The following is a 15,918-nucleotide window of genomic DNA, read 5'->3' on the forward strand; positions in this document are numbered from 1 at the left end:
GGGGGGGGGGGGGGCGTTTTCACACCCCTGAGCGCAGCAAGTTGCAGCGCTGTACAGCGCCAGTGTAGCCAAGGCCTTTGTCTTTCACTAACAGGAGTTGGTCCAATAGAAGATATTTCCTCACCCATCTTGTTTCTCATCCTTGTCAGGGTAGATTTCAGCTATGGTCTTTGGGGATTTTATGTTAATTTTCTTTTATTAGGGCTGAGACTTCTTACTTTAGCCAATCCTCAGCCTGTGAAATGCACTTGTCTACGCTGTTTAGTAATGCATTATTTGATTCAGGTTATTACTCTTAAATACTGCAAAATTTTGTGAGCGTATAGCTGAGAATAGTGGACTCGTCAGTGGCAGAAGCAGTACCATAGTGAAATGCCTGCCAGTATCCTTGCTATTAAGCTGAATCTTTCAGTAGTTTTTATAAACTGGCTGCTCTAAATTACTTAGACTGAACTATGATATACAAGCTCCACTAGATGAATATTGCTGTATAGTACCTTTCTTTGTGATGTGTCCTTTGCAGAAAATATGCTTCTTTCATAAATATAATTTATAACTTTTGTGAAAGACTTCTGTTGTATGTGAATAAACACAATGGAAAGCTGTTTGATTTTAAAGGAAAGTTGTCAAAACAAAAAACTTATTTCCATCTGAAAATTGTATTTACTCTCATTCTGAGTAGCCCATAAGGTTACTATAAGTGAGAGATTAAAAATATTTTAATGTATTTTTTTAGTCTTTGTTTATTTGACAGTAACTTTTGCAGTTTGTTAATGGTGTACATCTTTTCCAGGCTCTGTAAGAAGGTTTTTAACAGCTATATCAAAACTAATACTGAAGAGGCAGTAGACAGGAGTGTGCCCAGAGAAAGTGGGTGGAGGAGGAATATGCCCTGAGTATGTTTGGTGTCTTTCTGCTTGCCCAAAAAGAGTCTTTGAAATATCAACAGGGGAGCAGAAACAAAATGTATGTCAACTTATTTTTTAAAGTAGTTAAAACAATTCAGGATGGATTATTTAAAGGGTGCTTGATCAATTTAACAAAATCAGGTTGAGTGACCCTTTCATTTAAAATCTATTTTTATCACACATGACAGTATATCAGTTAAATCTTACTTGTTAGTAACCTCTAAAAATTTCCTTCATTTATTTTTCTATTTAAAATTTAAAACATTTTAACTTCACACAAATGTACTCGTTTGGTTTTTATACTGAACTATGTAGAAGCTTTTACAGACTGTGCCAGTTTGAAGTGCATGCTCTTTGGGGAATGGGAAAAGGCTGCTTTTTCTGAAATGTAGGTATTGCGAAAAGCCCTTAAAAATAACTGTAGCAATGTTTTGAAAAAATGTAAATTTATAACCAAGGAAAAATGTTCTGGATTGCCTTTTTAAAAGGCTGCCAACTTCAGACTGTGTGTTTGCCAAATTGGCACAATTCAAACTGAAGTAGATAATTTAGGAAGAGCCTCTAGAGATTTTTACTTTCCTACAGAGTTCTAAGTAGGTTGTGTATATTCAATTAAGTCTAAATAGAAAAATAATAGGAATTGTACAGATTTATAGTTGTCATGGTATGTTGATACATAGAAGGATGCATGTCATGCAACCTTTACAGCAATGAGGGTTGCATTGGCAATTTGACAGAAGTTTGAGGATGGTACCTAATTTACATATATATTTACATTGGATTTTTGTTAAAGATAAATGCATGCAATTATTTATTTATAGAACAGTCCTTTACATAATACAATAATCTTGAACAGAACACAAAATATATTTGTTGCTAAAGGGGAAGATGATGATAATAATAGGAAAAGTCTGCCCACATAAGTACTTCCAACAAGGTCTGCACAGGTAGTAGCCCTCTCATGCAAGTGGATATTTGTTACTCTTTGGACACTTTACAGACTGGATCATTTCAAATCAGTTCATTTTACCTGAACTTTGATAATCTCATTCCTCAGATTCAGCTGAAAATGTGAAAAACTTTTTTTTTATCCCTTTTGGAAACTTCTGCTGTGTTGATCAGATAAATCTGGAGCTTCTTGATCTACTCCAGGGGTAGGCAACCTATAGCATGCGTGCCGAAGGCGGCACACGAGCTGATTTTCAGTGGCACACTCACTACCCGGGTCCTGGCTACTGGTCCGGGGGGCTCTGCATTTTAATTTAATTTTAAATGAAGCTTCTTAAACGTTTTAAAAACCTTATTTACTTTACATACAACAATAGTTTAGTTTTATATATTATAGACTTACAGAAAGAAACCTTCTAAAAACGTTAAAATGTATTACTGGCACGCGAAACCTTAAATTAGAGTGAATTAATGAAGACTCAGCACACCACTCTGAAAGGTTGCTGACCCCTGATCTACTCAGTAATAGGGGTGGCTGTCATACTTATATTTATTTGAGTGTTTTCTGGGAAACTGGAAAGTTTGAGCTTCTGCTGAAGCTTGGAGATCTGTGAGCAAAGGACTCTTACTCCCTTGATAGTTGTGAGCAGTTAGATGCAGAATGGTCCTTTCTCCAGTTTGGTGCTGCCAAAAGCTTTGGATTTGTTCTGATTATCTAGCACAATAGGCAGGATCTACTATCACAGTTTAGGGTTAGCTGCACCTTTGACCCCTCTAAATCTGAGTGCAACTCCCTCAGTTGTTAGGCCTGTTGCCATCACCTGTCTTGGGGTTGAATCTTGTGATTCTCCTACTCTGTGGACTAGTTCCTGAGATACTGTACTAGCCTGTGTACTGACCATGATTCCGCAGCAGTTTAAACTGGATTTGAATGCTTCAAGTCTTCCCTTGAGGAGTTGTGACCTGTGTGTGTGTGTACAGTCACCAAAATGTTATTTGCAAAATAAATTTTTGTTTAATCTCAACAGTAGGAACAAAACATAACAGAAGCTAAAGGGGTTTTATCATAACAAATAGTCTATAGGCATATCTGTTTTATGTAAAGTAGGTAGGCCTAACTTATCCAGCTAACCCTTATTCTGGGAACTAGGGTTCAGTCTGCTTGCCCACAGTCCCTCTCTCTCTCCCCCTGTACTTCAGAGGTAAACCTTTTATCAGTCCCTAAATTCTTTGTCTCACTGTATGTCTTGAGCTGGTCAAACCAGTTTATGTAGCCCACCAGAGGGGTTGGGGGTTGTCTCCAATTAATTGGTTCTCGGCATTGTTCTTTAAGTGTCAGTAAATGGTGATCACAGAAGTGTTTGTCTGCTTTCCTGCTTATGTGCTGGAGTTAATCCCTGGTAATCATATAGTCACAACACAATAATAGGCAGATGGAACATCTAACGTTAATAAAATATTACCGGTGTCTCTGACATCCTTCGCATCTACTTTCTTTTTCTAGAGCAATATTAAGGGAGCACAGAATGAGGAGCATGATTTGAATAGCTCAGAGCTGGAAAAATGCTTATTAACACTAAGGGGTTCTCAAACATTTCGCTATCACGACCCCATTTAATTAATTATTTCCTCCAAGAACCCCAGACAGCATGGAGGATGTCACTTTGAAGAGCAAAATGGCATCCTCTGTACAACGTGACCTCACCCACACTATACCAGTGAGATCACGCTCCATGGAGGACAGCATTTTGTAGAGTAAAATGGCATCCTCCGCCCTTCATGACCTCATACGCACCATATGTGTAAGGCCACATAGAGGATACTGTTTTGCTCTACAAAATGGCATCCTCTGCACTACATGACTACTACTACTATGTATTTTGCATGCAAGTTCATGCTGTGTGGAGGATGCTATTTTGTAGAGCAAAATGGCATCCTCCATGCATCGTGATCTCGTACATACAAGGTCACGCTGTCCAGAGCAAAATGGCATCCTCTGCACACTAGAGATTACCACAACCCCGTCTGCTGATATTGTGACTCTATTTGGGATCGTGACCCACAGTTTGGGAACCCCTGCTGTAAACTGTGTGGTGTTAAGTCATAATGGATAAGTCTATTGGCTGAATATTTCTCCTAAACTGGTCAGTGTTAAGGTAGTTAAGAGTGTTGAAATTTCAAATTGTCCTTATTACACCTCAGAGTTAAGACCTATTGGTTAATAGTGGTAGGTCATAGTTTTGAGCTGTTGTTTCATGCTAACAGTCTAGTTTTAAAAGGCTTCACAACTGTAAGTGTTAGAAACTTTATTTAAAATGAATGATTACATTCTGCAAAAACTGAGAAATGATCAGAGCTCACAAGGAATAACTTTCTTGGATGCATGGGTGCTGTGTGTAGCACATCATAACTATGACCTGTGCAGTCCTCAAAAGAAAACGTTTTGAAGTTAATTTTTAACAGGTTTTATTTCTCCCCCCAAATTTGGAAACTTTTCCAAAGAGATATTAAAAATCTCTTCCAGCAGATAAGCAAACACAGTAATGCAAAGTGTTTAATTGGGGGAAAAAAAAGGCCTCTGATATTTCTGTTTTGCTCCAAGCATAGCATCCTTGTTTAACTGGGAGCTTTGTCCCACTTGATCAGTTGGTTTATTGCCATTTGCTATCTCACTGGAGGCCCAGGGATGGAGGAGAGTTTAAGAGCTCTTCTCCTCCATCAGTACTAAGGAATGACTGATGCTTTTCTGGATATTGGTGAAGGAGTACATAGGTTGCTACAGTTCAGGCATCTAAAATCTTAATTGGGGTCAGGGAGAGGTCGAACTAATATATGGACTGTTGAATTGACTTTGCGAAGTCCTGGGCTACTACCACATGAAGGGAACTTATATCTTTTGTGTACAGTCTATAGCACCAAGAGACAGACCAGAGTACTGGAGAAGTTCGACTTGAGATTTGACTTTAGCCCTTGAAGCAAAGGGAAAGTGTGGTGTGTTTGGTCGCTTTACGCCAAACTCAGAGTACTCAGAGTTTTTATGGCTAGTGTAGGAAGAGCTGAATTATGCTGAACTTGTTATAAATTGTAGCTAATCTATGGCATTGTTTTGTAAACCTGTTTATAATGCAGTTCTTCAATCATTTATCATGTTATAAATAGTTTGGCCATTAGTTTAAATGGTGCTTAGGCACAATTTTTAAATGTAGTTCAAAGTCCTAAATAGACAGGACCTATATCCATACTGAATAGATGTTTGCATAATTTCTTTTACTGGGATTTATTTAAGGAAAAACAACTAGAATAATGCTTAGAAAAATTCTGGGCAGTAAAGTAATACAGTAGTAGCTGGATCTTGTGTCTTATGGATTTTGCTAGAACTTAAGTTTTCTGTTAATGGAAATGTTCAAACAAAACAAAGGATTTACTACTGAAGTACATTTCAAAAGCAAGAAAACTTGTTAGATGGTGACCTTGCTTTTTCTTAATACATAAGTATTGAAGGTCATGTGATACTCATTGGGCGTTGGAACAGCAAGTGATCTCAGGTACTATGTGAACTGTAATCTTGGTGAGTGAGCTAAGGAATTGGTAAAATCATTTCCAGATCAGAGGCCCCTCAACTAGTTTTTGTCTAGACTAGGATTTAAGGTGTGATGTTAACTAATTATGCTTTTTAAAAGTCTAGTGGAGACCAAACACATGGCCTTGTCTACACTTGATTCTGTAAAACATTTTAATTTGCATGCTACCTAATATATGCTAATAGCACACCTTAAATTCTAGTCCAGACAAGACCATAAAAAGCCATTCTATCCTTAACTCAGAATTTCATTGATTTATTTGTCTTTATCTACTGTATTTTGTTTTAGTTTGTATATTTTTCTGTCTTTTTTATGTTCACCTCTTTTTATACACTTTTTTCTTAAATTGTACCTCCATTATATTTGCCCCCATATTTCCCATTTATTCCCTTTTGCTCCACTCAAGTGTAGTCATACTTAAGCATTAGTGTGATTTCCTTTTCTTCAATGTAAAGATATGATATAGTTAAACAAAGGAGATATTGAAAAACAGAAGCAAACAAAAGTTGCTTCCCATCCTTTTTCTGCTGGGGGAAGAGGGAGTGCAAAAGGGACAATTTGTGTGGGCCCACATTTGAGAGTGCCCCAAAACCAAGTGATGATACGATCCAGCATGCAGGGTCATAGTGCCACTTGGGTTTGGCCTGACCTGGCCTTCCCTGTATCACAGAGGACGGGCAGCCAAGCGAAACCTGAGTGGTGCTGCAGCTCTATGCACCAGGACGCAATGCCACTCACTGAAATTTGGGTTGGCGGTGCCTCTGTCAAAATGGCCTTGTACTGCCCCGTGTGCATGTGAGAATTTTGTTTTTAAGGCCATCTTTTATTTTTGGTGTGTCCAAATCAGAGGATGTTTCCATGAAGGATTTCTAGTTGAAATCATTTTCATTTTGTTTATGCAACAGATAGGGCCCTACCAAATTCACAGTCCATTTTGGTCAATTTCACAGTCGGAGGGTTTTAAAAATCGTAAATTTCATGATTTCAGCTATTTTAATCTGAAATTTCACGGTGGTGTAATTGTAGGGGTACTGACCCAAAAAGGAGTTGTGGGGCAGGTCACAAGATTATTGTAGGGGGGGGTTGCAGTACTGCTACCCTTACTTCTGCGCTGCTGGTGGTGGTGCTGCCCTTGGAGCTGGGCAGCTGGAGAGTTGCAGTTGCTGGCCAGGAGCCCAGCTCTGAAGGCAGAGCCGCCATCAGCAGTAGCGCAGAAGTAAAGATGGCATGGTATGGTATTGCCAACCTTATTTCTGTGCTGCTGCCTGAAGAGCTGGGCCCTCAGTCAGCAGCTGCTGCTCTCTGGCCACCCAGCTCTGAAGGCAGTGCAGAATTAAGGTGGCAATACCGCAACCCCCCTAAAATAACCTTGCGACCGCCGTGCAACTCCCTTTTGGGTCAGGACTCCCAATTTGAGAAACGCTGGTCTCCCCTGTGAAATCTGTATAGTATAGGCTATAGACCGGATTTCACAGGGGAGACCAGATTTCACAGTCGGTCACCCAGTTTTCATGGCAGTGAATTTGGTAGTGCCCTAGCAATAGGCTGCAACTATATTATAAACATAGAACAGCAGAAATTAAAATTAAAATTACTTAATTTACACTTCAGTAATCAGCACACCCCAATATTTATATTATAAAAAAACAGTTGTTTCACACACTTCTCACCAAAGCTTTAATTAGGAGAAGCTATAGTGAAGTCCACTATGGGGGTAGGTCCACACTACCCGCCCGATTCGGCGGGTAGAGATCGATCTTCTGGGATCGATTTATCGCGTCTCATCTTGACGCGATAAATCGATCCTAGAAGCGTTCCCCCGTCGACTGCGGAACTCTTGCTCGCCGAGAGGAGGAAGCACTGTCGACGGGGGAGCTTGCCTGCGCCGCGTGGACCCGCAGTAAGTAAACTTAGTTCGATCTAGGAAACGTCGACTTCAGCTACGCTATTCTCGTAGCTGAAATTGCGTTTCCTAGATCGATCCCCAGCCCCAGTGTGGACCAGCCCTAATTAAGCCTTCATTATTTTAGAAAATACATTGTAGCATGTGTACTAATATATTAAGTATTTATAATTACAATTACAAACACACCTGTCAAATAATGAAATATATTTTGATGGATCATTTTTGTTCTTTTTGATTATTCAGTTAATTGATAATTTGCAAAATTAAATAAATTGCTATAGGTCTCTCTAATTACTGTGCATTCGGTGAGATTCTGTAATGACATTTTTAGAAATCTGACAATCTGCTTTAAATCTAACTTGTTCTTTGGCCTTTGAAATGAGTTTAGGATCCTGAATTAAACTCAATTTAAACAAGGTTCCAGCTAGACTAGTTTCTAACCAGTGGTTATAAGGCTGTGCTGTTTTAGACTCATATTTAAATAAAAACTATGTTGAATAGCATTACTAAACTTGGTTAAAGGCCTTTGAACCTCATGTAGGCTTGGAGCCATATTGTGAGACTTCTGAAAATCTGTTTCCACTTATTTGTATGTAAATATGCATTGCATAAAATTATGAAGTTTAACTTTAAATAGGAAGCTTCTCTGGACATAAACTAGGGTGTCCGACATGTTTATACGGTATTTAGCATAATTAGACATTGATCCTGATTGGAATTTCTAAGTGCTACTATGATACTGCTACTAATAACTATATTTATAAGCAAACATATGAGAGTAATTCAGTGATTTGAAGGAATGAACACAGGGTTGGGGAGTTCGGAAAATCTTGAGTTCTAATCACGTGTTAGCCATTGGCCGTTTGGCCATTAGACAAGTTGTTTAAGTTCTCTGCCTCAGTATTCCCCATCTTTAAAATTAGAATAATAGTGAATTAGGATAATACAGAGGTGGTGTGTAGATTTAGTTAATTTAATGTTTATACAGCACTTAGAAAAGGTAAAGTTCTATGCAAATCCTGAACAGTGTATATAACAATTTGCTTTAAAAAATTGTGATTAGGCTGTGTAAAGGAGTCCTCAAGTAAGCTTGACTACAAGATTGAGAAAATCAATTTGTCCTTGTAGCACATCATATAAAATACCTCCTGTGAGTAACACAAAAATAATTTGGGTACTTTGTATGATATGTGAATACTTTTTTTTTCTTTAATAGACGTGCTATATTTGTGATGAACAAGGCAGAGAAAGCAAAGCAGCAACTGGTGCTTGCATGACATGTAACAAACATGGATGTCGTCAAGCTTTCCATGTAACATGGTAAGTGTATATTATTATGTAATGTGCCAGAAATCCTTAAAAAAAAAAAAAAAAAAAAAAAAAAAAAAACCGAAAAAAAAAGAGCCAAAATGAAAAAACAGTTTATTCCTGGTATTTTTGAAGCTAGGTCTACACTGGGGGGGGAGATGGATTTAAGATACGCAAATTCGCGTAGCTGAATTCGACGTATCCTATTCGACTTACCCCACTGTGAGGACGGCGGCAAATCGACCGCCGCGGCTCCCCCGTCGACAGCGCTTACTCCTCCTGACGAGGTGGGAGTACGCGCGTCGATTCGGGGATCGATTTATCCTACTAGATGAGACCTGATAAATCGATCCCATAGAGATCGATTTCTACCTGCCGATCCAAGCGGGTAGTGTAGACTAGCCCTGAGGCACCTAATACTGTGAGTATTAGTGAGAGGCCAGGCTTAATGCTGGATTTTTTTTCTCATTGAAATGAGTGCCATTTTTTCTGGCTAAATATGGCAAATTTTATAGGGCAACATTACATGCCATAAACACATTTTAGTGGCCAGAGTCAACCAGTGTTTTATAAGATGCTAGAAATAATGTAGTGAATCGTTCTTTTTCGAACGATGATCCTTATGTGTATTCCACTGTGGATGTGCACATGTGCTCGACGAAAAGATCCTTGTTAGCAGTGTCCATTAGTCTGTACCTGTATCCCTCTCTGCTTCTCATTCTCTGAACTGAGGGCATAAGGGGTGGTGGAGACTGACCACCTCTTCAATTCCTTTCTACTGCTTGGGGTCTGAGATGGAACCTCTTCAGTGTCCGCAGAAGTTGCTAGTTGCTTCTGCGTTGAACTGTAAATATTTGTAAATACATTTTACATAATTTTTGTAGTTAATTAGTGTAATTATTAATAGTTAGGGCTTAGGTCTCTCCCTCCTCCTGCCTCTCCACCAGGGTGACTAGGCCCAAGATCCTGGGATTCAAGACCTATGTTTCCTGCCTCCTGGGCCTTCCTTGTCAGTAACGACCACCTCCGATGCCTCTGCTGCCTTGGGGAAGCTCACATCCCATTGAAAGGCGCTATTAACTGATCCTTTCCAAGCTGAACCCATCAAGCCTCTTAGTGCAGGCTTCAGAGATTCCTGATGGATTGTGCTATGAGGCCCCAGTCCAACCCTGGTTTGTCAGACTCCCCTGTATATTGGTTGGAGTTACCAAGGAGCGCCCTTCCAAAAACTGAGATCTCTGGCTCTGGGGCTAATAAGAGTAGAGCTAAAGACTCCTCCAAACGGGCATGAGAAGGATAGAAAACACTCTTGCAAGAAGCTAGAGAAATCTTCCTCGGTTTCTCATCCAAGAAGAGGACCTCTTCTCCAACACCTTCCAAGTTAGGTGAGACTCTGCACCCAGGATACGGGAGCGTCAGGAGCTCACAGGGAGCATGGTACTGGTCTCCTAGCTCCAAAGAGCTGGAATGCCCCGAAACCGGCATTAACAACAGAAACAGGACTGTCCCCAGCATCAGCAAGAGAGAAACGGTATGGATGTTGCCCACATCGATAGTACTATTGCACCATGTTAAGGAGTTGTCAGTACCAAAGACCACAATGAGACCAACACCGCCAGTGCAGTATACTCCATCCCCTTTCTTCTGAGAAGGATGCTCTGCACCTGAGGACATTGCTGTTGTCTTTGACGTGGAATCCCTAATCCTTTTGGAACCGATCCTGACAAGGGAGATCCTCACATCATTGCTCTAGGAGGTACAAGGAAGGAAGAGTCGCTCATCAGTACCTTCTACTAGCCGGGGCATAACAAGAATCTTGGTCCCGACGGCACCACCCATAGAGTCTGGAGCTGCCTCTTCCTCTGATAGGTTTGGTGTTAGTGGGAGTGTGTGTCCACGCCCCCCCCCCCCCCCCCCCCCCCCCCCCCCCCCCCCCCCGGGGTTTCTTTTCCCCCCCCCCCCCCCCCCCTTCCCTCCCAATTCTCTGGGATGATCGCTTCACACCCTCCCTTCCCCCACCGCGTGGCTCGTATCAGGGAAGATCCCTGTCAGCCAAAGGCGAATAGCCCAGCAGGAACGGGCCTCCCCCCACTGCGTGGCTAACAGCGGGGATTTCTTTTCAGCCAAAGGCAAACAGCCCAGCAGGACCGGGCACCTCTGAATGTCCCCTTAAACAAATTTCCCGTATTTCAACCAGGCTGAATGATATCACACTCCTGAGGCTAACACAGAGAGATAAAGAACGGATGTTGCTTGAATGCCACCAAAGTCCGGGCCCATTCGCTGCAATGCTTTGTTCTGCAATGATTCCGGACTACTTGCTACTGGCTTATGTCCTACCATGGAGGACGGAATAAGGCTGCCCTCCCCAGAAACCTTCTGCAAAGGCTTTTAGAGTACCTCCAGGAGAGCTTCATGGAGATGTTCCTGTAGGATTTCCGCTCCATCCCCAGACACGTTAACAGACTTTCCAGTAGCTATACTGGCCGCAAATGCATCCCAAGTCTTTACGGCAAATTAATCATTGAACACGCTTGCTTTTAAACCCTGTATTATATTTACAAAGGTACACTCACCAGAAGTGCCTTCTCCAGCTTCATGGTCTGGGAGCCCGCCTTGGGAGGGTTCGGAGGGTATTGGATCCAGGGTGATGAACAGTTCCTGGCTGCTGGGGAGAAGGGATTCTCCGCTTGCCTGCTGTGTGCCATCCTCAACCACCTCCTCCTCATCTTCGTCATCCACAAAATCCTCCTCCCTGTTGCATGAGACTCCCCCTTTGCAGGTGTCCACGGACAGCGGTGGGGGTAGTGGTAGGAGCCCCCCCCTAGAATTGCATGCAGCTCATCATAGAAGCAGCATGTATGGGGCTCTGACCCGGAGCGACTGTTTGTCTCCGTTGTTTTTTGATAGGTTTGCCTGAGCTCCTTAATTTTCACGCGGCACTGCTGTATGTCCCTGTTGTAGGCTCTGCCCATCATGCCCTTGGAGATTTTGGCATATATATTGGCATTTCGTCTTTTGGAATGGAGTTCTGCCTGCACAGATTCTTCTCCCCATACAGCGATCAGATCCAGTACCTCCCATTAGCTCCATGTTGGAGCTCTTTTGTGATTCTGGGACTTCATGGTCACCTGTGCTGATCAGCTCGCCACGCTGGCCAAACAGGAAATGAAATTCAAAAGTTCCCGGGGCTTTTCCTGTCTACCTGGCCAGTGCATCTGAGTTGAGAGTGCTGTCCAGAGCGGTCACAATGGAGCACTCTGGGATAGCTCTCAGATCCCAATACCGTCGAATTGCGTCCACACTACCCCAAATTCGACCCAGCGAGGTCAATTTTAGCACTAAACCCCTCGTCGGGGAGGAGTACAGAAATCGATTTTAAGAGCCCTTTAAGTCGACAAAACAGGCTTGGTCGTGTGGACGGGTGCGGGGTTAAATCGATCTAACGCTGCTAAATTTGACCTAAACTCGTAGTGTAGACCAGGGCTAAGTGACAACACTCCATTCGCTGGGCATCTACACTCCAGCACTATGGAGGAAATGCCTCAGATCTCATTCATACAAGCAGTGATCAGTACCAGCTACATCACAGAATTTCTCTCCTTTCCCCCTCCAGAATCCAGAATTTCTCTCTCTTTTCCCTGTCCCTCTTCAGGGACCCTTCTCATGAGAGGATGCTGAGTCAAGAAGTAGACTCCCCACTCCATCTTGGAGTGACAGAACCAGTACCATTTCAACACAGGGGAAAAGGGATTTTACTTGAAATAATTCTCATCTCCCCATGAAAGCAGAATGGATTTCAGATGGTTGAATGTTTTCATCCGATGATTAATGTTCAGGATGGTCATCCTGACCGTAACAATTCCCTCACTGAACAAGGGTGACTGGTTCACATCTTTCAATTTGGAGGATGTCTACCTTGACATAGACATCCATCTGTTACACAAAATATTCCTGAGAGTCGCTGTAGGGCAATACAGAATGTTCCCCTTTGGCCTTGCACTAAGGGTATTCACAAAGGGAATATTGACAGCGACAGCCTGCTTTTGCCGCTAAGGCTCATTGGTTTTTCCCTACCTCAGCAACTGGTTACTGGTGGGAAATCTTGTCAGGAGGTACAGATAGCAACCTTCTCCATATGCAACTTTCTGCATTCATTGGGAGTTCAGCTAAACGCAGAAAAGTCCATTTTAGTTCCCACACAGACTGTACATTTTATTTAGGCAACCCTGGATTCTGTCAGTGTCAAAGCTTACCTGCCTCAGCATAGATTCCAATCTGTAAATTACCTTATCTACTAGCTTTAACTGAGTCCATACATGTCAGTTCACACCCGTTTCATCCTTCTAGGTCACATGGCTTTGTGTCTGCAGGCTTGGTTATGGCTAGGCTATGTGCTGAGCAAACGCAGTCTGAACAAATTAGTTTTGATTCCCTCTCCCCCTTCTGAGTACCAGCTTCTCTCATGGTGGGAGGGACGCCTTTCATCCTCCTCCACTTACGAAGAGATTGATCACAGATGATTCCTTAATAGGGTGGCGAGCCCATCTGGATGAACATGTAATACAAAGTACATGGACTCCCCAAGAATCCCAATTGCACATAAATCTTCTGGAGTTACTATTCATTCAAACTCCGCAGGTCCGAATCATGCCTTACAACCTCGTAACGGTGTTCTACTTAAACAAACAAGGGGGAACAAGGTCTTCCCCTCTTCATATAGAAGTGGTCAATCTTTGGAACTGGTATATTCATCACCAGAGCACCCTCTTGGCAGTGCATCTTCCAGAATATACAAGAAGTTAGCAGACAGCCTCAGTAGGCACTTCTCCAGGGACCATGAATGGGAACTACATGATTCGGTGGTTCAAAACATTTTGACAATGGGGATCCCCCTCTTATAATCTCTTTTCATCTCAGGAGAACAAACAGTCCCCAATCTACTGTTCTGGGTGGCTCAAGGTCAGGGCTCCAAAAGAGACGAGTTTCTAGTTCTATGCTTAAGACAAATAACGTGCCTTCCCACCCATTCCATTCTGACCTTGGGTCCTGAGAAAGATCAAGCAAGGAGGAGTGTTGATGATCCTGATTGCTTTCAGGTGGCCCAGACATTTTGTTTCCCAATATTCCCCAGGTGTCAGCATGTCCATGCATCTGTATCCAACTGTTCCTGGCCCTATTAACCTAGGACAAAGGCAAGATCAAGCATCCCAATCCGGCATCCCTCCACCTAACAGCATGTCATTTGAATGAGCGAGTAACCTAGAAAGACATGCTTAGAAGTGGTTCAATCCATCCTTTACAACAGTAGGAAGGAGTCCACAAGAAAGTACAACATGGCAAAATGGAAAACGTTTTCAATCTGTGTCACCATTATTGGATAACACCAGTGGATTCCCACATCCCTGTCATCTTGGAATTGCTCCTATCCTTAAAAACTTCAGGTCTGTGGGTGCACTTAGGAGCTATCAGCACTTGTCACCCTCTGGTTGACAACCACTCTATCTTCACCCATCCTCTGACTGTACTTTTTCTAATGAACATTGTTAGAAGTTTTCCCTGATGCTGAACTCTACCTGGACTTGGGATCTCAGTCTAGTCCTATCAGCATGAAGGAAGACTCTGTTTGAATCCATAGCACACCTGTTGATGAAGGTGGCTTTTCTGTTGGCCATCACGTCAGCCAAAAGAGTAGGTGAGCTGGAGGCCCTTATGGCTGATCTACCTTACATGGTCTTCCATAGGGATAAAGTCTTCCTGATATTACACTCAAAATACACCCCGAGGTGATCTTAGAATTCCATCTAAATCACACTATTCACTTATTTGTCTTCTTCCCAAGGTCATATGCCACCAGTGAGAATAGAAACCTTCACTCTGTATGTGTCTGTTGAGGCACGGCATTCTACCTGCAGAGGACTAAATCCTTTAGGAAATCACCTATTTGTTGTTTGTATTCTTTGCACAATATATGAGAGAAGAAGCAATCTTGTCCCAAAGACTATCCAAATGGATTTCAGGTTGCATTCTGCTCTGTTACAAGCAGATAGGGACCTCTCCTCCGCAAGGGGTCAGAGCCCACTTGACTAGAGCACAGGCTGCATCACTAGCCTCACTCCAAGAGGTTGTTCTAGAAATCTGTAAAGCGGCACAATGTGTGATTCTGTTCAGGCTTTCATAAGACATTATGCCCTAAGCATTATGCAGGTATCTACTGCTGACTCCACCTTTGGCAGAGGTGGTACAGCAAGGGTCCTTGCACCCTCCTTCTCAATGAATATGGCTTGTGAATCACTCCCAGTGGAGTACACATAAGGAACAACACTTGAAGAAGAAAGGTAGGTTATTTACCTTCCAGTAACTGGGATTCTTCAAGATGTGTGGTCCTTATCTGTATTCCATTACTTGCCCTCTTTCCCCTCTGCAGCAGAGCCTTATACTAGGTTATTTGTAGTAGAAAGGTACCGGAGAAAGAGTTGGTACACACCACACCTTATGCCATTGATTTGGAATGTGAGGAGAGAAGAAGGGGCACAGGCATGACCAACAGTCAGGGCTAGCAAATTTCTTCTAGTCTCAAGTGCATGGAGAACGTGTGCATCCCCACTGGAATAAAGATAGGGACCATACATCTTGAAGAGCCAGTTACTGGAATGTAAATAATCTTTCTTTTCCACTTCCAGTTTAGCTTATTGAAGCTTTACTTTGAGCAGTCTCAACTATCAAAGGATAACTTGTATATACAGTTTATTCAAAACCACAACAAATTATGAAAAATTTTCTAGAGTTTATATATTGTGTATATAAATTCTTGCTGCATCTATTCTGCTGTAGCATATTGTCTAGATGCAAATTCTCTGGTTTTATCCTCTTTCTTTAAGCAGTGCAGCATTATGTTTCAGCATTCATCATTTGCTTGTGTGTGCCAGTCCACAGTGCAATTGCAATATTTTGCCAAATCTGTGAAATGTTATTTAACTAGCCTAAGATGAATTACACTTTTTTCTCAGTCCAATCAAGCTCATTTTTCATATGTATCTTATTTTTCATGGTGAACAGTCAATTTCAAGTTTTCTTTGAGCATGAAAATAATACTTAAGGCTTGCTCCTGAAAACATTTATACATGAGTAACTTCAACCATGCATATAGTCCCATTAACTCAATGGGATTACTTGTATGCCTTCAGTTTCTCATGTGGATAAGTGTTTGCAGGACAAGAGCCTTAGTTATATTTTGTACTTCCAGTTCCTTTATCATTCATTGTTC

General features: G+C 41.9%; 1 protein-coding gene across 4 annotated transcripts in view; it reads left to right on the forward strand.

Moving 5' to 3' along the window:
- MLLT10 (MLLT10 histone lysine methyltransferase DOT1L cofactor) overlaps positions 1 to 15,918 on the forward strand; it is a 209,817-nt gene that overhangs the window by 58,663 nt on the left and 135,236 nt on the right. For all 4 annotated transcript variants that reach the window (XM_024199587.3, XM_024199595.3, XM_024199614.3 and 1 more), the window contains one exon: positions 8,560 to 8,663. In XM_024199587.3, coding sequence (XP_024055355.1) covers positions 8,560 to 8,663 — 104 coding nt within the window. The remainder of the gene's footprint in view (positions 1 to 8,559; positions 8,664 to 15,918) is intronic.

Source organism: Terrapene carolina, unplaced genomic scaffold (genome assembly GCF_002925995.2).
Source record: "Terrapene carolina triunguis isolate 2854851 unplaced genomic scaffold, T_m_triunguis-2.0 Scaffold84, whole genome shotgun sequence".
NCBI lineage: Eukaryota > Metazoa > Chordata > Testudines > Emydidae > Terrapene > Terrapene triunguis.